General features: G+C 42.1%; 1 protein-coding gene across 6 annotated transcripts in view; it reads left to right on the forward strand.

Moving 5' to 3' along the window:
- The window catches only part of plekha6 (pleckstrin homology domain containing, family A member 6), a 110,485-nt gene that overhangs the window by 63,259 nt on the left and 24,231 nt on the right, over positions 1-22,995 (forward strand). For 4 of the 6 annotated variants that reach the window (XM_038697635.1, XM_038697633.1, XM_038697637.1 and 1 more), the window contains 3 exons: positions 2,889-3,375; positions 3,947-4,033; positions 5,614-5,667. In XM_038697635.1, coding sequence (XP_038553563.1) covers positions 2,889-3,375; positions 3,947-4,033; positions 5,614-5,667 — 628 coding nt within the window. The remainder of the gene's footprint in view (positions 1-2,888; positions 3,376-3,946; positions 4,034-5,613; positions 5,668-22,995) is intronic. The other 2 variants (XM_038697632.1, XM_038697634.1) reach the window with 2 other exon arrangements.

Below are 22,995 nucleotides of genomic sequence, written 5' to 3' on the forward strand. Positions count from 1 at the left end.
GGCCTATTTATTTTCATTCATTACACAATATGAATAAGCTATGCAGACAGTTGTAAAGAAAGAACATCTTTTTCTTCTGTTCTCTACTTGTTATAGTTACACAGTATTAGGGGTGTGGGCTGCATTAAAAGTATCCACTGTTCTCCCATGCTCTAACACACAGTAACGATGAAATGTGTGCTGTTCTCACATTCTTCCTCTGTATGTACACATAAACAACAAGGCAGGGAAATATAAAAGGAATTTATTTTATTGTTTGGGTACATTATTGTTCAGTGTACATGCTCACATCTGAAACAAACTTTACGTGCTTGATAACTGTCCCACCCCGCAGACATCTACACACCAATACCGATTTATATTCATAGCGGCAAGTGCTATGTAGCTCCACATAGGGGACACAGGAAGTGACATATAGCACCTTCATGCGGCGTCGGAACCGCGTAGCAAATTCACAGCCGCACCAGCAGAGCTCCAGAATGTGCAACTCGGCCGGCTCACACCCGGACGCGGGCCCGCCCAACGCTGCTTGCAGCTTTAATTTTTTTTTTTTTCTGCAAAGTAGGCTCCACTGACAGGGCCTAAACATACTCGAAAACTCACCAAACTTGCCAGGACTGGTGAAAAATTTCGTATTTTATGTGTTTCGCGCATGGGCATGGCAAAATGACTCGCTAGCGCCACCTAGAAAATTGGAAAAAATTAGCCCCTCGTTCACGTTTAACCTACATGCACGAAATTTGCTGGGGACATGTATAATATCAAGACGCACAAAAAAGCCTCAAGAACCCTAACTTCAGGGTACATGCTCACATCTGAACAAAACTTTACGTGCTTGATAAGTGTGAAGTTGGCATTAAATTTCATCCTAGGTGGAGTTCAGTAACTTTAAGAATAAGATGATTCTCTGTTTTCAGGTTGGTAAACTCTCAAGCCCCCATGTCAAATCAGATGCGTGGATCACATCTGATTTCAGTTTATAAACCCTGCGTACGCATAAAAAAGGGCTGGAAATGTGCGTACGCCACTTCCCACACAAAGATTGTGATATATAAATAACAAACTTGACGGGAGAATGCGGACGCATGCCTGGGGTTTGCATGTGTTGTGATTTGGCGCTATATAAATAAAATTGAATTGAATTGAATGTGGGGCCGCACATAAACTGGAGAAATGAGAAACAGCAACTCGTGTGGCAGAAGGATGAAACGGTTTGAAATGAATAGACCTTTGCTGCTGCCCTGTTCCACACTGCCACCCAGCCTCCTGTCCTTTGAAGTTTTGCTGCGTTTCTGAGATGGAGAGAAACACAGAAGAACAGTGTCTGCAAATGGCGAGTTTTTTCTTACACAGTTTAAAATGCTTCCACACTGCCGACATGTCAACGCAATTGTTTGGTAAAATTTAATCGGTCTTTTAACTGATAGTGCTATTTTTGCTTTTTTTGGCCAATTCATTTCGGTGGCCGAACATTCGGTGCATCCTTAGTTCCATTTTAGTTTCATGGTCCATCTGTTGCTTTTTACTGTTTTGATCCCTGTCTTATTGTTGATTGGTGTTGGTCTGTTTGCATGGTTTACTCTGTTATTTGTCTGTTTGATTCATGCTTGGTTTCTGTTAATGTGTGTTGTCCCTATAGTTCCTGTTTGTGCATGTGTGTGTATTTCAGACCTGTGTGTAATACTAACAATTAACAACAGAGTGAAAACTTGTTTCCCCTTGTGGGATTAATAAAGTATGTCTTCTTCTTCTTCTTCTTCTTCTTCTTCTTAATCACACTGCTTGCCTGTGTATCTGTGTGCTGCTCAGATTTGTATCAATTGCTTGTGCTCCAGCCCCCCTCATTAGCCAGTGTATAAATGCATGTAATTCCTGTTCTGTCCTTGTTTGTTCTTTATAGCATTATGTTGCTTTGTCACGTGTGTCATTTGGATTTGTTTGGATTCAGCCACTCCCTGTAAGTGTGCTCGCCTGTCTTTAATAAATCATTGAACTGAACTTTCTCTGCTCTGGTGTTTGGGTCCTCAACCTCACAACCACACAACCAACCCTGACATATTTATTTAACGTCTGTCCTACACCTTCAAAAGGCCTAATTTTTGGCTTTTTCCCTCTTCCTTATTGAGTTATATATCTTTTTTGTGCATGTAATAGGTTTGTAAAGTGAAAAAGCCCAAAGTCCACCCTAATGGAGTTCTCCCACAGATAACATTGCTCTGAACTGCCCGGAAACAACTTGTTTGTAGTCCAGCCTTTTCTTCCGCTTTTCCATGACGTCTCAAAAAACACGCGTCATAATGCTCGCCTAGCGGCTAGTCCAACACGCCCTCAAAAACACTGGTGGAAAAACACTGAGCTGCAGCACACACCTCCTCTCCCTTCCAAACACTAGCTACCCTCCAGGCAGTCAGTGGACATAAGTTGTTACTGTAATGTAGAGACAGAGCTCAGTTAAAACTTTATGGATGAAAGATACATTAGTTACAGATTAATAACTTACTACTCTGAAACTCCAGTCCACGTTGCTAAGCTGAACCAAAGCTATGTTTACCGGCTTCTCATGACCCACCCTACTCTTCTTCTGATTGGCTAGTAGTCTTTAACTAGGTACTGCACATGTGCAACTCAATAAAGATCTTATAGAAGTGAGATGCATCACTCCATAGTTAAACGGAGCGTTCAACACACAGGGTGAAAAGAGGAGCTGCGGCAATGTGCTGTATGACAAAACAAATGGTGTTTTTTGAAAATGAAATCATGTAAACCTATTCTGGTACAACCCCTAAATAGCATAATCTGACCACTTTAACAGACCCTCACTCCTTATTTTCATGACTTGACATGACAATGGATAAGGCTATGATCTCAGTCTTTTCCTGTCCTTCCAGCCCATCTCGTTACTACCCAGTGAGCCGTGGGGTCTCTGCTGACTACTATGCCTACCCTGGTGGCCCCCAGTATGTGGAAGAGTACCCTCTGTACCCGCCAGGGGTCCGACCTGAGAGCATCTGCTCTGTCTCTGCTGTCGGGGGATACGACAGACGTTGGACTGTCGAGGAGAAGCGCCACTCGCTGAGGGACAGGCCCCATCACCTCTATGGCCCTCCAATGTCCAGGGACCACTGGGGTCCACAGTACTATAGCGGGATGGAAACATCCATGAGGCATCTGTCCATCCAGCCACGCTCCAGATCTGTGCCTAGGTCACCGTCCTCGTCATCGGGGGGGCCCTACTCACCGGTGCCACCCAACTTTGCCTCGCCGGCTCAATCGCCTTCTGCTTGCTTTGACCGGTTTCCAGGGAGGGTGAGGGATGACATGATCTATGCTGATCCATCCATCTACAACCTGAGGAGATCCCTCAGCTCACCAAAGGTGAAACGACTGTGTATTTGTAGCATTATACAGTGGATGTAAAAGCTGTGGAGTTTCTGCACATCTGTCCTCTGTCTATCCGTCCTAACCTTTCCTCCTGCCTTATACTTTCTTCTACTACTCTTAACTGTCCTATTGCTAACACCACACCGGGACCACTCTGTGTGCATGAGACCGCAAACTCACTTCTAACTCAATCACAGTTACTGAAGGAATCAGATATCTCCATTTAAGTAGTTTTTATCCCATGCTTTTCCTAATAATTAAATTGAATGTCGGTTGTTGGTTTAAATTAAATTAGGTAAATTAAATGAAAAGTGAAATTAAGGATCAAAATCAAAAAAAGATTTTCAAAATGTCAATCTTTTTATTCCCACGCCATTTCCAGAAAACAAAGACTTTTAAAGACTGTAAATGAAGATTCAGGGGATGAAAGAAAGAATTAGAGATTGATGTTTTGTTTTCAAATGCTTTAACCATATTCATCTTACTCTAATCTAACAACTTTCATTAATTTTTCCCTCCATTCTTCCCTTTCCTCCTTCCTTCTTCCCTTCCCTCCTTCCTTCAGTATGACTACCCTGGTGATAGGAGGTCCTTAAGCCAAGGATTATACCACTACAACTACCCTGTATCACCTTCCATCCACAATAAAATGGTATGTGTCGCTATGTGCTGTTATACATGTCCAGCTAGTAGATAACATAGTCCTGTGGTGGTAGGCACAGTCTACAGCGGTTATGGCACTTAATGTAGTGGCATGTATCTGGGCTTTGCTGCTGCAGCCAGTTGTTTGGTTTCTGCACATCTGTCCTCTGTCTTTCTGTCCTAACCTTTCCTCCTGCCTTATCTTTGTTCTACTCCTCTCAACTGTCCTGTCGCTAACACAGCACTGGGACCATCAACATGACTTAATGACGGAGAGACCTAACCATGGGCTCAACCAATTCCACTCAAGATCAATAGAATATAAGGCAGTTCTATAAAGTTCTATAATATAGGAGACCAGACACCACTTGATAATGTTGTATGTTCCAAAAAACACAGCCAGTCATTTTCAAATTAAACATATGACCCTAACTCTCCTACAGTCCAGCGTCTTATCCCTGTGGAGGAGGAGAGAGAGAGGGGGGTACTGTAGGTACTCTGGGCCAAAAGTACTACAAGTAGTGGATAATGATAATACCAATTTGAATAAAGATCAGAATGGACACTCCTAAAACAACAGAGACCAACACCAAAGATATGTGGCAGGGGTCTAAAACATCTCAGAATAGAACAGTTTTAGGTTCCTGGGAATAAGCATCATAGAGGTCATGGTCATCTCACATCTCCACGCTGCTAAAGAAAGCTCAGAAACAGCTGTAAGTTCAGAAGGCAGAATTCCCTGGTCGTACCACCAGCCTACAGAGCAGCTTCTTCCCCCAGGCTTTGAGATTCCTCAGTTCATCCTCAGCACCATGTAAAATATCTTTAGTTCTATGACTTATTATTCATTCACCCATCTACTGTATCTAATTTTTGTAACATTTGTTTTGTGAGTAGCATAAAGGGAATTACAACTTAATCTCGTTATACAAACTTGTGTTGTACCTTTGTAGAAGGAGTCAGCATTTATCAGTAAGCCATTCAACACCTTTTCTTCTGGCACACCCTAAAGACAGGACGCCCCTGAGAAAAAGACTGGAGTGTTGTGTGATATCATCATGACATCAGTAAAACAATAGCAAAACACAGCAGTCTGGGAACACAAGACCAAAACCGCTAACAGCTTCATCTGGGACGGGGTCAAAGGTCATCGAGCAGGCGTTTTCTTCGAAGACATTCACATCTGACACAGTAGACTATCTTTGAACAGAAGCATTGCCAACTCCCTTCGTACTAAAGAAGTTGCATTCATCATGAAATAACTTAAGCATCTTCATGACAACTAATCAAACTCCATCTGCTGAGGAAGACTAACAAGCTAGCATCAGACTTGAGATGAAAATATTGTCAAAAAAGACACAGACATTGGAATGAGCTGCTTTAAGTCAAAAACTGCCCAGACATGAAACTGCATTTCATTGTCTTCGAAGTGTTGCAGGTGCTCATTGCCCAGGAGCTGTAGTCCTCCAGTGTGTTTGGCAGATTGGTTGTGGTGCTTTGCTTTGCTGCCTTCCTTTCTGAGCCTTCTATCTGTACATTATGTGTCTGTGTGATTTCTGTGTCTGTTGCTGTTGCTGCTGCTTGGCTCAGGAGGACATATTAGACCTTCAGCTCCAGCGGAACCTGGATTACTTAGACCAACAGGTAAGAGGAGAAACACGCAGTGTTGTTTGCCATTTCATATTACACATTGTTTCCCAGTCAGTGTTGACACAGTGTTCCTTCCCTTTTTTTCCTATTACAGTCTCATTTCCTGTCTTTGTTCTTTCCTTCCAAAGGATGCTTGCTTGTAAATTACATTTGAAACATTATTATCAGCTTATCCTAACACAGATCCAGTATTGTTCCAGTCATCCTGTTACATAAGCTTGTAGTCAGATCTGAGCTGAATCTTCAGGTGCTCGAGGGAAGCCACCTAATTGGCACGGTTACCTGAATGGTGAAGCGCTCATCCTCACCAGCAATTCTCTGTGTACAAGGCTTTAGCTGGCAGTACAATATCAGACCTGCCTTTCTTAACTAGTAGTTCTATTTTCCAGCTGGGCTGTCTTCTGAATGACCTTTTGAATGAGTGTTGTATAGTCCAGTCTAGTCCAATTTAGTCATCTTTAAAGGCCTGGACAAAGGCCTGTATAGACTACTAATACACCCAGATATTCTATACTTACCCAAGCCTGCCTCTCTTTTCTTCAGTCCTTGCCTCGTCTGCATGTGGTCCATACTGTCACTCACAGTCAAACAGATCTGCTCCGTCATTCCTTCTGAAGCTAACATCATACTTTTTGCTTGGCTGCAAATGTCCATGATGGTCTATGCAACATAAATTTCATCCGACTGCACATGCGGAACACGTCCACCAATGCAGACACTCAATGTCGTATTTATGGAATTGGGCCCTTTAAAGGCCAAGAAGGCCCTGATGTGCTTGTAAAGAACATGCATACCACCCATGCAGTTATATATCTTGGGTGGAATGTGGACATCTTTACAGACATCCGCAAGTTAAGAAGTTTGCGTCACATGAGCCCTGGTAGTCACTCTTTATTCTTTTATTGTTTTTATTATGTTGTTTTATTATGTTGTTTATTTTATATTGACTTCTCATTACAAGTCAATGACCGGGGACTACAGATGAAAAATATCAAATTGAAATGATATGATCACCTATGACAGAAATACATTAATCAATATTGGAAAAGAAAGTGCGGGGATTGGACTGAGTGCAGCGGATCAGGAAATCTAACTAGCATCTCCTGACAAAACAAGTGGACAAGCCAGAGGAAACATCGGCATCAAGGAGGCAAAGCGGAGACATCAGCAGAGACTGGAGAGAGACCTCAACACCAACACCACCAAAGATATGTGGCAGGCCATCAAAAACATCACAGGCTACAAAAGCAGGAGCTCCCCCATCATGTGTGAGGCCACGTTACCAGATGAACTTTAACACCTTTTATGCTCACTTTGATCTCCTAAACAAGGAGCCAGCTGTAAAGTCTCCTCCACCTCCAGAGGACCGGCCACTGTCAGTATCACAGCAGATGTGGTGAGAATCCTGCTGAGAGTGAATATGAGTAACTCAGCTGGGCCTGATAACATTCCTGGCCGTGTACTAAAAACCTGTGCCAATCAGCTAGTTGATGTTATTACTGACATGTTCAACATCTCACTGTCTCAGGAGAGGGTTCCCACCTGCTTCAAGACAGCCACCATCGTTCCTGTACCTAAACAGTCTGCGGTGTTTAGCCTGAACGACTACTGCCCTGTGGCTCTCACCGCCATTCTGATGAAGTGCTTTGAGAAACTGGTTCTTCTGCACATAAAGAACAACATCCCAGCCAGCCTGGACCCTCATCAGTTTGCTTTCAGGACCAACAGATCCACAGAGGACGCCATCTCCACTGCCCTCCACTCAGCCCTCACACAACTTGAGAAAAACAACACCTACATCAGAATGCTGTTTGTGCTGTGTGCTCAGCCCCTTCCTGTTCACGCTGTACATCCACAACTGCATCCCCCGACATGGAGAGAACTCTGTTGTGAAGTTTGCAGATTACACCACCATCACCGGCCGGAATCTCTGTGAAGATCACGCAACTTTAAGGAAACAAAAAAAAAAAGTACAGCACACCTCAACTTTATTGTCAAGCATGATAAAGTCGGCTGAAGGAAAGTTAGCAGATCTTGAAGATCGCAGCGGAAGAAACATCTGTGTTCATGGACTGCCTGAAGGAAGAGAAGGCGCTAATTGCATACAATATCTTACCACCCAGATATCGCTGTGGTTCCCCACTTTAGGAGACACACCACCTGAGATCATGGGAGCCAAACCAAGAGTACTGATTCTGGTGTGTCTTCGGTATACAGACAGAATTCGCATCTTAAAAGCAGCAAGAGACTCATCGTTGCAGGTGTCCAGGAAGGAGATACGCTTCACAGCAGATTACAGCGATGTCACCAGGATTCGACGCAAATGCTGCAACGATGTCATGGAAAAAGCTGACCAGGCGGGTTTTTCTGCATTCCTAATCTATCCGGCAACTATAAAGTTATCGAGCGGACATGAACATAACCTTTTTAATATAATTTTTAAGGCAGAGGACTTTCTTGACAAGATAGGCTCCAATCCTAAAATGTTTGGTATGTAGCCTAAGATTTAAATCATTAATGCTGACCAGTGCTAATGTTAATGACCATGTTCGGTAATCATTAATCTTACTTTCTTTGTGAGTTCTAGTGTTGGGGGTGTCAGCTGAGGCTATTGAAACTTTTGACGATTTGTGTTGAGTGAATACATTGTGACAACATACTACGGAGTTAAGGGGAGGAGAGGGATCCGTTGGAGTCTAATTTATCCTTAATGGTCACAGATAATGAGGGTGTGAGGTGGGTCAGGGTTGATAATAACAGGGCCTGTGTTCTTGTGTTTGTTTATTTGGGTGGGTGTGGGAATGAATGTCAAAGTACAAGTCTATGTATGAAAATGTATAGTTCTGGAGTGATTGAGAAGGTTAATGTTTAGTATTAATTTTAAGAGTGTGTATGGGTGTGTGAGGTGTTCTAGTTTGTGGATGTCTATGTCTATGTATGTGTGTAGTAATGATTGCTATCTGGATGAAGGATGGCCTGGCTGCAGCTCTAATATAGATCACTTAAACATAGAATTTTACTTGATCTGAAATTAGTCCAAATGGTGAACTCAACTAAATTACCAAAAAAAGGATTAAAAGTAGCTCATATAAATATATGTAGCTTGAGAAATAAATTGGGGGAAATCAAGGAATTCCTGCAATTAGACAATATACATATTTTAGCAATATCTGAGACTCATATAGATTGCACATTTGAAGATTCTGCATTAAATATACAAGGATATAATATATATAGAAGGGATAGAAACACATATGGGGGTGGGGTGGCCATTTATATTCAAAATCATATACCTGTTAGTGTAAGAGAGGACCTACTGTCAACAGAGATAGAAGCACTGTGGCTTCAAGTACATGTTCCCCATTTAAAGCCCCTAATGGTAGGGTGTGGTTACAGGCCATCTGGTGCAAATTGTTATTATCTACAGCGATTGTGTGAAATGATAGATAAGGTGTGTGATCATGATAATTAAATCTATTTCCTGGGGGATCTGAATATTGCCTGGAACTCACTATGTTGTCCACTTAAGGCAAAGCTTCTTACTGTCACAGAGGAATGTGGTTTAACACAAGTGGTGACTAAACCAACTAGAGTGTGTATAAAAAGTGATGGATCCAAAACATCTACTTGTATTGGTCATATCTTCACTAATTCAGCAGAGTTATGTTCCAAAGTTGTATCTATACCAGTGGGTTGCAGTGATCATAACTTGGTGGCAATAGTGAGGAAGACAACAGTGCCTAAAGCAGGACCTAAGATCATCTTTAAGAGATCATACAAACACTTTAGTGAAGACAAATGTAAGAAAAATAAGATGGGAAAGTGTGTTGATGAAAGATGATCCAAACGAAGCACTTGAAGCTTTGAGTAATCTATTGATGAAAGTCACTGACAAACATGCACCTGTGAAAAAAAGGAATATTACATCCTCCTGGATTGATGATGAATTGAAGGATTGAATGAATCAGAGGGATGAAGCAAAAAGAATGGCAATTGAGTCAAGCTACACATCCGATTGGCAAGTTTACCGCAAGTTAAGAAATTATGTAACCAAGCTGAATAAAAGGTAGAGGAGGTTGTATTATGTAAACGTGATAAATAATTTTAAGTATGACAATAAAAAGCTCTGGAATACTTTTAATGGTGTTATGGTTAGAACAAGCAAATCAACACCATCCTGTTTTGAAGTAGAAGGAAAATTTCTTACTAAACCGGTTGATATTTAGGGCCCGAGCACGACCGTGCGAGGTCCCTATTGAATTTGTAAAGATTATTAGGGCCCGAGCACGACTGTGCGAGGTCCCTATTGAATTTGTAAAGATTATATATATATTATATATATATATATATTTTTTTTTCTTTTTTCTGCAAAGTAAGCTCCATTTTGGGGACCGGAGCATACTCGAAAACTCTCCAAACTTTGCACATGTCAGAACTGGTGAAAAATTTCGTAGTTTGTGGGTTTCGCGCATGGGCGTGGCAAAATGACTCGCTAGCGCCACCTAGAAAATTGCGGCCATTTTTGGATGATTTACACACTCCGTACTTTAACGAACTCCTCCTAGGGATTTAGTCCGACCGACTTCAAATTTCTGCTGTGCCTTCTAAAGGCATTGAAGATGAAAAGTTGTGCTATTTACGAGTTTTCGTCAATGGGCGTGTCCGTGGCGTGGCGTCAAAGATCAACTCTTTGCCATGACACAGGAAGTTGTTGTAACTTCAGTGTACATGCTCACATCTGAACCAAACTTTACGTGCTTGATAACTCTCCCACCCCGCAGACATCCACACGCCAATTCAATTCAATTAAATTTTATTTATATAGCGCCAAATCACAACAACAGTTATCTCACAGCGCTTTTCATAAAAGAGCAGGTCTAGACCGTACTCTATGATGCTATTTACAGAAGCCCAACAGTTCCCACCAAGAGCAAGCACTAGGCGACAGAGGCAAGGAAAAACTTCCTTTTAAGAGGCAGAAACCTCGAGCAGAACCATGGCTCAGGGTGGGCGGCCATCTGCCTCGACCGGTTGGGGTGAAGGAGAGAGAGGGGGAGAGAGAGAGCAAGAGAGAGAGAGAGAGAGAGGGCAGGAGAGGAACAGAGAGAAAAAGAGAGGGATGGAAGGAGAGAGGGAGGCAGCCTACACAATATACACACACACAGAGGTACAGACAGTAAAGGTGATGTTGCTATAGACTAAATGAAAAAATGGTACAGATATTTATAGTAGTGTTAATGGTAACAGTCGTAGTGTTAATTATTATAATAACAATAATAATAATAGGACTAGTAACAATAGTCGTTGCAGCAGAGGGTGTCGAGCAGGAACACGGGGGCAGCAGGTGACCCGCAGCCACAGATCCAGACTCCACAGCTCCAGAGCCAGAAACACCTGCAGGAAGTGATAGGAGGAGAGAGGAGAGGGACGAGAAAGCACAAGACTACCAGAAAGGGGAGAAGTTGTGTTAGTAACATGCAATAATGGGATGAGGTTGCATACAGAGGGAGAGAAAGTAGAGGAGAGAGGAGCTCAGTGCATCATAGGAAATCCCCCGGCAGTCTAGGCCTATAGCAGCGTAACTAAGGGATGGTTCAGGACTAACCTGAGCCAGCCCTAACTATAAGCTTTATCAAAGAGGAAAGTCTTAAGCCTACTCTTAAATGTGGTGTCTGCCTCCTGAACCCAAACTGGAACCTGGTTCCACAGGAGAGGAGCTTGATAGCTGAACGCTCTGGCTCCCATTCTACTTTTGGAGACTCTAGGAACCACAAGTAACCCTGCATTCTGGGAGCGCAGTGCTCTGGTGGGGTAATAAGGTACTATGAGCTCTTTAAGATAAGATGGTGCCTGACCACTAAGAGCTTTGTAGGTGAGAAGAAGGATTTTAAATTCTATTCTGGATTTTACTGGAAGCCAATGCAAAGAAGCTAAGACAGGAGAAATATGATCTCTTTTCCTGGTTCCTGTCAGAACACGTGCTGCAGCATTCTGGATCAGCTGAAGAGTCTTAACGGACTTTTTCGAGCAGCCTGATAATAAGGAATTGCAGTAATCCAGTCAAAAAAGGCGGTCCTTGAAATTTGCTTAATGTGAGACTTAAACGACATTTCCTGATCAAAGATAACTCCAAGATTCCTCACAGTGGTGCTGGAGGCCAGGGCAATCCCATCAAGGGAAACTATATCTTTAGATAATGCGTCACGGAGGTGCTTAGGCCCCAGAACAATAACTTCAGTTTTATCTGAGTTTAACATTAGAAAATTACAGGTCATCCAGGTTTTAACATCCTGAAGGCACATTTGAAGTTTAGCTAACTGATGAGTTTCATCTGGCTTGATCGATAGATATAACTGAGTATCATCTGCATAACAATGAAAGCTTATGGAATATTTCCTGATAATATTGCCTAAAGGAAGCATATATAAAGTGAAGAGGATTGGTCCGAGGACAGATCCTTGAGGAACTCCATGACTAACTTTGGCGTGCATGGAGGACTCATCGTTAACATGTACAAACTGAAATCGATCTGATAAATAGGACTTAAACCAGCTTAGAGCGGTTCCTTTAATGCCAATGAAATGTTCCAGTCTCTGCAATAGGATCTGATGGTCAATGGTATCAAATGCAGCACTAAGATCTAATAAAACCAGTACAGAGACAAGTCCTTTGTCTGATGCAATAAGGAGGTCGTTAGTCATTTTCACCAGTGCTGTCTCTGTGCTATGATGAGCTCTAAATCCTGACTGAAAATCCTCAAATAAACTATTGCTCTGTAGAAAGTCACACAGCTGTTTTAGCAACTGCTTTCTCCAGGATCTTAGAGAGAAATAGAAGGTTAGATATAGGTCTATAGTTGGCTAAAACATCCGGATCAAGTTTGGGCTTTTTCAGAAGAGGTTTAATTACAGCTACTTTAAAGTACTGTGGTACATAGCCTGTTGATAGAGATAGATTGATCATATCTAGTATAGAAGTGCTGACTAAGGGTAAAACATCTTTAAGCAACCTAATCAGGATGGGGTCTGAGAGGCAGGTTGATGGTTTAGATGAAGAAATTATTGAAGTTAGTTGGTAAAGATTGAGGGAAGCAAAACAGTCAAAACATATATCTGGTTCTACAGCTGTTTCTAAGGTTCCTGAGTTAAGAGATAAGTTGGTGCCAGTTGAGGGCAGGTCTTGGTGAATTTTGTCTCTAACAGCTAGAATTTTATCATTAAAGAAGCTCATGAAGTCGTAACTACTGAGAGCTATGGGAATACTTGGCTCAATAGAGCTGTGGCTCTCTGTCAGCCTGGCTACAGTGCTGAAAAGAAACCTGGGGTTGTTCCTATTTTCCTCTGTTAATGACAAGTAGTATGCTGCTCTGGCATTACGGAGGGCCTTCCTATAAGTTTTAAGACTATCTTGCCAAATTAAATGAGAATTTTCCACTTTGGTGGAACGCCAATTCCTCTCAAGTTTCCGCGATATTTGCTTTAATTTGCAAGTTTCAGTATTATACCATGGAGCTGACCGTCTTTGTTTTAGTATTTTCTTTTTTAGAGAGTCCAGTGTCAATCGCAGCAAGCCTGCAGCACTATCAACAAGATGATCGATTTGGGAGGGACTGAAACTCGCAGAGGAGTCCTCCGTTACTTTGTGACTTGATAATGAATTTAGAGCTGATGGAATCGCATCCTTAAATTTAGCTACAGCACTATCAGACAGACATCTTGTATAGAAATTTTTGCCCAATGGCGTGTAGTTCAGCAATACAAACTCAAAAGTTATCAAACAGTGGTCGGACAAAGAGGGATTCTGTGGGAACACTATTAAATGTTCAATTTCAATACCATACACCAAACAAGGTCGAGGGTGTGGTTGAAACAGTGAGTCGGTTCATGAACACTCTGAGAGAAGCCAATGGAATCTAACAGAGAGATAAACGCAGTACTAAAGCTGTCATTCTCAACGTCCACATGAATATTAAAATCCCCTGTAATAATAACTTTGTCCGTTTTAAGGACTAAAGTTGACAAAAACTCTGCAAATTCAGATAAGAATTCAGAATACGGGCGAGGTGCTCGGTACACTATAACGAAGAGAATTGGTTGCAGTGATTTCCAACTTGGGTGTGAAAGACTAAGAACAAGGCTTTCAAATGAGTTATAGTTTAGTTTAGGCTTAGAGCTGATTAGTAGGCTAGAGTCAAAGATAGCTGCAACTCCACCTCCTCGGCCTGTGCCTCGAGGAATGTGAGTATTAATATGACAGGGGTGGATTCATTTAGGCCAGAGGTCACTAATAGGCGGACCGCGGTCCGGACCCAGCCGCCGTTCTGTCCAGACCCGGACCAATAACTCATACATTATTGAGAATTATTAAGGTTTGACAGAGCGTTTCTATTTTAACTGCGCAGCTTTTCTAGCATTTATGGTACTGGTTTAGCGCGACCCAGGAATGTCACAGACCAATAGCATGCGTTGTAAATCGTCATGTGATGCTACTCGAGTCAGCGGCAGCACGAGACACACACAAACACACACACACAGGGAGAGACGAGACGAGACGAAAGAGAGACAACGTTTCACATGGCGTGCTCTAAAAAAAGAAAAGTGGACAGCGAAAACAGAGCTTTCAATCAAGAATGGACAGATTCTTTCATGTTCATTCTTCCTACGGGCAGTTCAAAACCGGTATGTCTCATATGTTCAGAGACTGTCGCGATTATTAAGAGCGGCAATGTGAAGCGCCACTATGAGACAAAGCACAAATCGTTTGACCAAACATACCCACTTAAATCCGTACTGAGGGCACAGAAAATAAACGATCTAAAAGCCCAATATGATCGATCAATCAGAATCCTAACACATTCATTCACTGCCCAACAACGTGCTAACGAATGTTCCCTTAAAGTTGCTTGGATTGTGGGCCAACATAAAAAACCATTTACTGATGCAGGGGTTGTCAAGGAGTGCATGAGTGCGGTAGCTGAAACCTTACTTGAGGGAAAACAAAAAGAAGACATGTGTGTAAAAATCAAGCAAATACCTATGTCAGCATCATCAGCCACAAAGAAAACAGAAATATTAACCCAGGATGTGCTAGCTCAGCTGGATGAAGCAATTCACAAGGCACCATGCATAGGCTTAGCTGTAGATGAGTCCACCGATGTGTCTGACAATGCTCAGCTGTTAGTTTTTGTAAGGTTCTTTAACAAGGACAAGGAAAAGTTCTGTGAAGACCTGCTAGGTGTCACACCCCTTCAGACCAGTACAAGAGGAGAGGACATCTACCTGGCTATAAAGGAGATGTTAACGAAGAGGGCAATAGAGATGAAACAAGTGGTTTCAATAACCACAGATGGAGCCCCTGCCATGGTAGGGAGAGAGAGAGGAGCTGTGGCAAGACTGAAAGAGGACAATCCTCAACTCATCTCTTACCACTGCATAATTCATCAGTCAGTCCTGTGCTCCACCCTGTCAGACGAGTATGCTGAGGTGATGAACACAATGATGAGAATGATAAACTTTCTCAGAGCTTCCTCTTCCCATCAGCATCGCATGCTCAGGGAATTCCTCAGAGAAGTTGATGCAAATGCTGATGATCTCCTGTTACACAACAATGTAAGATGGCTCAGCAAAGGTAGGGTGTTGAAGCGCTTTTGGTCTATCCGAGGGGAAATCGCAGCTTTCTTGGCACAGCTGAAGAGCCAGAAGGCAACAACATTTTCTCTCTTTTTGGAGGATGACAAGAAGATGGATATTGTGGCTTTTTTGGTTGATATCACTTCACACCTGAATGAACTGAATTTAAAGCTACAGGGCAAGGACAATTCAGTTTGTGATCTGATGACAGCTGTCCGCTCCTTTCAGAGGAAACTTGCGCTGTTTAGGGAAGACCTGCATGGAGACTGTGCACACTTCCCAACTGTGAAGGAACAGGTTCAGGGTGAGAGAGAGGTGTCTTCTTTTGTTGACTTTGTTGACAAGCTGATCAGCAAGCGTTTTGACAGCACCCAGCACAGCACAGAACCCATTCCTCATCACAGATGTCAGGGAGTTCTCAAAGGAAGTCACACTGCTCTTCAAGTGGGCAGATGCTGGGCCTCTCCAGATGCAACTGGTCGATCTCCAAGCAGATGTGGCCTTGAAAGAGCATTTTGGAAAATCTGATCCTGCCACTTTCTGGCTTCAAATGGTCTCAGAGACCGCTTTCCCAAGTCTGAGGAAAGTAGCCTTGTACATCGTTACCATGTTTGGCTCTACATACAACTGTGAGGCAGCTTTCTCCACAATGAACATTATTAAAAGCAAATATAGATCCAGGCTCACCAACGAGCACCTACACATGTGTATGAGAATGGCCCTAACACCATTCCAGCCCAGATTTAAAATCCTGGCAGGACAAGCAAGGGCTCACTTTTCTCACTAAGCAAGAGAAAGTGGGGAAGTGGTATATAAAAGGGAAAGAAAGAGAAAAGGAGGTGTTAAAGTTGTTCGATTGTTAATATGTGTTAAGATTGTTTATTATAAAATGTTAAAATTAAGTTAAAATTAATTTTAACTTAAGATGTGAAAGGGAGTTAACTAAAAAACTAAAAGGGAAACTCAAGCTGTACTTTTTATTTTATTTTTTAAATTTAAGTACTTTATTTTGAGATGCACATTTTTCAAAAGCTCTCTGTTGTGTTTTATTTATTTATAATTTATTTTGCAGCCTTTATTTCATATAAATTGATAATTTATTATTAGAGTACTTATTATTTATGATCCCTACAGTTCAATATATAAACTGACAATAAATATTGTTGAAATATTATTGAATTGGACTTTTATTTTATTTGACAGTCGTCTGTTGACTAGACTACTTACATATTTTCATACAACTAACGCTACTAGGCTGTGGCACTGAATGATAACACTTAGTCATTAGATAAAGTTAGTCATTGTGATGTTGCGGACCTTTGCTTGATGAAATTTTCTCTAACTGGACCTCTTAGAATTTTAATTGAATACCTCTGATTTAGGCTAACATATTCTCCATCACCCAGCCAGGTTTCACTAAGACAAAATAAATCAATATCATAATCTGATATTAGTTCATTTACTAGTACAGCTTTAGAAGAGAGAGATCTGATGTTTAAGAGTCCACATTTAACTCTCCTATTCGTTTGCACTATTGCTCTTGTGGTTTTAATTTTTATGGGGTTTTTATGCACAGCTCCTCTTCTGTTTACCTTTTTAAATAATTTCGATGGTCGGGGGGCAGACACCGTCACTATAGGATTTTCACTAAGTAACTCCTGAAATGGAGGAGCAGAGAAGTGTGTTAAACTGTGTAGGGTTTTGGGTGGGTAACTGCTGAATTAGAAAGGCAGAGAAGTGTGTTAGACTGTGACTCTGCCTCCTGGTCTCAACTCTGGGTTGTCATGGATTTGGTCCACTAATAAACCTGGCCAGATTTCTAGAAATGAGAGCTGCTCCTTCCCAAGTGGGATGGATGCCGTCTCTCCGGATCAGACCAGGTCTTCCCCAGAAAGTCTGCCAATGATCTACAAAGCCCACATCGTTTGCTGGACACCACCTCGACAACCAGCGGCGGAATGACGACATGCGGCTATACATGTCATCACTGGTCAGATTTGGCAGGGGTCCAGAGAAAACTACGGTGTCCAACATTGTTTTTGCATATGTACACACCGACTCAACATTAATCTTAGTGACCTCCGATTGGCGTAACCGGGAGTCATTACCGCCGATGTGAATAACAGTCTTACTGTATTTACGTTTATCCTTAGCCAGCAGTTTCAAATAAGACTCAATGTCGCCCGCTCTGGCCCCAGGGATGCACTTAACTATGGCCGCTGGCTTCGCTAACTTCACGTTTCTCAAAATGGAGCTGCCAATGATCAGAGTTGGTTTCTCAGCGGGTGTGTCGCTGAGTGGGGAAAATCTGTTAGAAACGTGAACAGGTTGATGGTGCCCCGTGGACTTTGAATGCTTACGGCTATTACTCCTTCGGACAGTCACCCAGCCCCCCCCCTTTCCTGGCTGCTCAGGAAATCCCGGGGGATTTTTTATAACTCACCTGTTTAAATTATATTAAGCCTTAAAGTTCTGCATTATTAGGGGCGTGGCCGCTTTGATTGACAGGCACCTTTAGCCACTGCCACTGGGAGCACTCGGTCCGCCGTCTGTTAGCCTCGCTCAACTACACAGAGCTCTGAGGCTCAGCCTGTCGGAGCCTTTTGGACATTTCTACATGCAGACACCGGATGAATAATGGCAGGCTGTGCAGTTCATTGAAGAGAGAACCTCCAGGAAATCCGTGTTCTACTTGGTGAGTGAAATTCCTGTATTTTATTTATGTGTTAACATTTAACAGGTATCGCTGTGAGTCAAAGACAAGTCAGCAAGAAGGGAGAAGCCAAAATGCATTAGATTAACTTTAGTGTTAGACATTAGGGTGATGATCCTTTGAAGAAAAGGCGTGTGTGAAGTTGTAAGTAAAGGTTCAGCTCTCAGTTAGCTGCCGTTATGTTAACGGTAACTTTTACTGACGGGCGATGTGAGATTTAGCTACGTCCTGTAACGGAATCACTGTTCAGTTAGATAGTAGTCAGATACTATTAAAAGTGGCTGTACCTGATCCCGATGGACACGAAGGGTTTAAAGGCAGAGAGCCGAGGGGGGAGCGGCTGCGGAATTGTCACACCGAGGAGCACCGATGCCACTATTTGAACTAGCTGTCTCTCCCGAGGAGAGAAAAACAATAACGTTATACTATTCTTTGTGGGGTTCGTCAGTGGGGATGATTGATTCTAAGTCCATATTAAAGGCAGTCATCAATAAGTTATTACACTTAGTAGATGTAGCATTCCTTGAGATTCAGCAAACAATCTGATGTGATAACTGCGTTTGATCAGCGACATTTCTGATAAGGATCTTAAGAGGTGGATGCATAATTCGGCAGAACAGCTGTTGTAGGCTACCTGCAAAGATTTGCATCCACCTTTTTTACCAGCATATAATGCGCGTTATGCCTGCAGACAGGTAGCTGGGCTGTAACTAGGGCGATGGTTTAGTTAAGGCGAGAAATTAGGTGTGTGAGAGCCGCCTCTGAGTTTGTTTGGTGGGTTAGAATTTGCCAAAAAAGGTAGTACAGTTCAATAAGAAATATAAAATAAGATCCTTACAATAAACGTTCAATAATATCTGACTTGAGTAGTTATTGTTGCACAGTGTCCAGCAGAAAACCGTATATTGCACATATTAGTAAACAGTGTATTTCACATTGGCGCTCCTAATTACTGTCACATGCCAGAGAGGTTATCATGCTAACGTGATGTCAGAGTTGAGTAGCTTTATGGCTCTTTGGAAGAAGCTGCTTAACTGTCTACCCATTGTTGTATTTACAGGTGCCAGATGAGCTGATTGCAGAACCCTCCAGATGTGATTAACTGTGTCCAGCTCTTCAGGAGAGAACAGCTCCAGCTTACAGCTCTTCAGCTCCTGCTTTTCTTTTTACTCACAACACCTGAACACTACTGACATGAACTTATGACACTGGGTTCTTATCAACAGATTCTATCATTATAATAACTCTCCACACATTTCAAGTTATACAAAACTACTTTTACATATGTAGCCTTTTAATATAGATGTTTTCATGAATGCAAGACGAGTTTAATTTATTAAACTATTGCTTGTGTATTAGGAATACTTTGTTATAAAGTGTATCAGACTAATTATACATAATAAAATCATTCTTGATTCATCATCAGTTTCACATTTTAATTTTAAATAGTCTGATCTAAACTTATTATAGTTAACAGCTGTAAATGAAAATATTAAGATGTTATTTATAGGCTAACATTTTGCATATATGTTAGTAGAAAGTATAAAATGAAAGGTTGATGCTATATACTGTTTTATTTTGACATTTCTTTAAGAGACAAATGTGACATGTGAAGTTACTCTGTAGTGAAAAACAAACTGCACAGTTTTGAAGCCCTGTAGGAGGTGTCATTTATTGCGACCTCTGAGAAGCTCTTGTCTGGTTTACATTGTATAGACTCACCTATTTACTACATGTGCATTCAGTCAGCTCTAAGACCTCAGAGTTTGCAAGGTCACAATAAAAACCACCTAGTGGGATTCCTAATTACTCTGTGCAGATCATTCTTTGTTTCTGTGTTTAAACTAGACTTATATCAGAGCAGCAAACAAGGCACTCTTCAGAAACTTCAGGTTCTGTTTTACAGTATATGGGTACTGGGTGCATGGCTCCTTATTTATCTTAAAGTATAAGCTAGAAAATAAAAAATACTCCTGCACACACAGAAATACACTGCATAATTACTTTTTATTCTTTGTTTCTGTGTTTAAACTAGACTTATATCAGAGCAGCAAACAAGGCACTCTTCAGAAACTTCAGGTTCTGTTTTACAGTATATGGGTACTGGGTGCATGGCTCCTTATTTATCTTAAAGTATAAGCTAGAAAATAAAAAATACTCCTGCACACACAGAAATACACTGCATAATTACTTTTTATGATTTCATGTGAAACATGTTGGGAGTATTTTCACTTTTTAACTTATACTATACTGATGTTCTTAAGCAAGAATTCAGGGAGAGCTTGTCCTACAGCAGGAACAGTATGATGGTGTTAAAAGCAGAGCTGAAATCCACAAACAGGGTTCTGGCATAGGTTCCTGGGGAGTCCAGGTGCTGGAGGATGTAGTGAAGGGCCATGTTTATTGCATCATCTACAGACCTGTTGGCTCTGTAGGCGAACTGCAGGGGGTCCAGGAGTGGGTCTGTAATGGATTTTAGGTGGGACAACACAAGGCGTTCAAAGGACTTCATTACCACAGAGATCAGGGCGACGGGTCTGTAATCGTTTAGTCCTGTGGTCCTTGGTTTCTTGGGGACAGGGATGATGGTGGAGGTTTTGAAGCAGGCTGGCACATGGCATGTCTCCAGTGAGGTGTTAAAAATGTCTGTGAACACCGGAGACAGCTGATCAGCACAGTGCTTCAGGGTGGATGGGGAGACAGAGTCCGGCCCAGCTGCTTTGCAGGGTTTCTGCCTCTTGAAAAGACCGCTGACTTCCCTCTCGTGATAGAGAGAGGAGGGGAGGGGTTGGAGCTGGCCAGCTCTGAGGAGTGGGGTGAAGAAGTGGTGGACTAAGGCTGAAGCTGAGCAGAGGAGTCACGGGGGATGGTGTCTGATTGACTCTCAAAGCGGCAGTAGAAGTGGTTCAGCTCATTTGCCAGGTGAGAGTCGTTTATGGAGTGGGGGACTTTGGGTTTATAGTTTGTGATCTGTCTGACCCCCCTCCAGACAGATGTGGCATCGTTTGCAGAGAACTGGTTCTTTAGTCTTTCTGAGTACAGACATTTAGCTTCTCGCGCCTCCTTGCTAAACCTGTACTTTAACGCCCTTCACCCAGCCCTGTCATTACTCCTAAATGCCTCCTTCTTTTCCAACCTTAGCTGTCTGAGTTTAGCTGTAAACTTCTTTGATGTCCTCACTACAGGTTTTACAGAGCTTTAGTTTTTGCCTGTAAGCAGGAATCGTTACTAAATTACCAAGGGTATTATATACACAGCTATGTTGGAGCTCAGATGTGCATGACTATTATACTAGGCATGCTACTGAGGGTAGGTTTACACTACCCAAAATGAAAACCAGTATGATGAAGAACACTGTAATGTATAGAGCCATGGTTGCATGGAACACACTGCCAGAGCATATTATTCAGGAGAACAGTAAAAATACATTCATTCATCAACATCTCCTAGCAAAACAGCTTTCCTCATCCAAGGACGCTTAGATTCTAGATAGTGCATTGTAATGTCTAGATAATATATAGATATTTTTATCTTTTTTCTTGTGTTTGTTCTGTTGAGTGATTTTTACTGATGAGAGCTGGGTTATGTAGTGTGTTGTATTGTGTTTGTGTATGTTTGTATTGTCTTTGTTGTGTTGGTATGTGTGACTTTTTGTAATTGTGTACTACACTGTATAGAGTTTTTGTCTGTGTGGACTCCAGGAAGAATAGCTGTTGCTTCAGCTACAGCTAATGGGGATCCTAATAAATGAAATGAAATATTCTTGTAGAGTGGTGCTCAGAGAACAACATACTGCTCAATGTCAGCAAAACTAAGGAGCTGATCATTGATTTTAGGAACAAGGAGATAAAGACACACACTCCTGTCTACATCAGTGGTGCTGAGGTGGAGCAGGTCCACAGTTTCAGGCTCCTGGGAATCAGCATCACAGAGAACCTGACATGGTCAGCTCACATCTCCACGCTGGTGAAGAAAACTCGGATACGACTGTATTACTTGAGGAAACTTAAGAAGGCCAAACTCCCACATCAAGTTCTTGTCAGCTTTTACAGAGGAGCAATAGAAAGCATCCTGACTGGAAACATCACTAGCTGGCATGGGATGTGCACAGCCCAGGACCGGAGGGCTCTGCAGCGGGTGATTAAAACTGCTCAGAAGATCATTGTTACCCATCTCCTGAGCATCAGTGATATCGGTGAGGTGAGGTGTCTACACAGAGCCCAAATGATACTAAAGGACAGTACCCACCCAGCCACAGCCTGTTCACCCTGCTGCCTTCTGGGAAGAGATATAGAAGTTTCTGCTGCAGAGTAGCTTTTCCCCCAAGCTGTCAGACTCTTAAACTCTAATTCATCCTCCGAACTGCTCCACTGATTATAGTTTATCTCTATAACCATTTTTACCAGTGATTCTTTATATATGTATATTGTCTGCTATGTAGCAGAAGGGGGTTACAAAACACAATTTCACTCTATAACTTGTTATATTGTGACAATAAACCTACCTACCTACCTGTTAATCAATTCCAGTAGTACTTTTAGTAGGGTGATTCTGACTTTTTGGGCGTCTGTGGCTCAGGGGGTAGGGCGGGTTGGCCATTAATCGGAAGGTCGGCGATTCAATCCCCAGCTCCCCCAGGCTGCATGTCGAAGTGTCCTTGGGCAAGATACTGAACCCCAAATTGCCCCTGGCGGCTGTTCCGCCAGTGTATGAATGTGTGTGAATGGTGAATGCAGATGTAGGGTAAAAGCGTTTTGAGTGGTTGAAAAGACTAGAAAGGCGCTATACAATTACGGAACATTTACATTCATCACTTCAGTGTTATCTTTCAGAGAAGGCCAAAACCATGCATTTACTTCAAATGGTTCGAGAACTACATTCAGTTACTTTGGATATGCCTTGAATAGGCATTTTGCAAGAATTTTACAGGAATGGTAAGAGGTTTAATAAAAGATTCATAATCAAATAGGCATTGAAGAC

Source organism: Micropterus salmoides, unplaced genomic scaffold (genome assembly GCF_014851395.1).
Source record: "Micropterus salmoides isolate LMB-PRFRI ecotype aquatic unplaced genomic scaffold, ASM1485139v1 Ms_hic_scaffold_4, whole genome shotgun sequence".
NCBI classification, from domain to species: domain Eukaryota; kingdom Metazoa; phylum Chordata; class Actinopteri; order Centrarchiformes; family Centrarchidae; genus Micropterus; species Micropterus salmoides.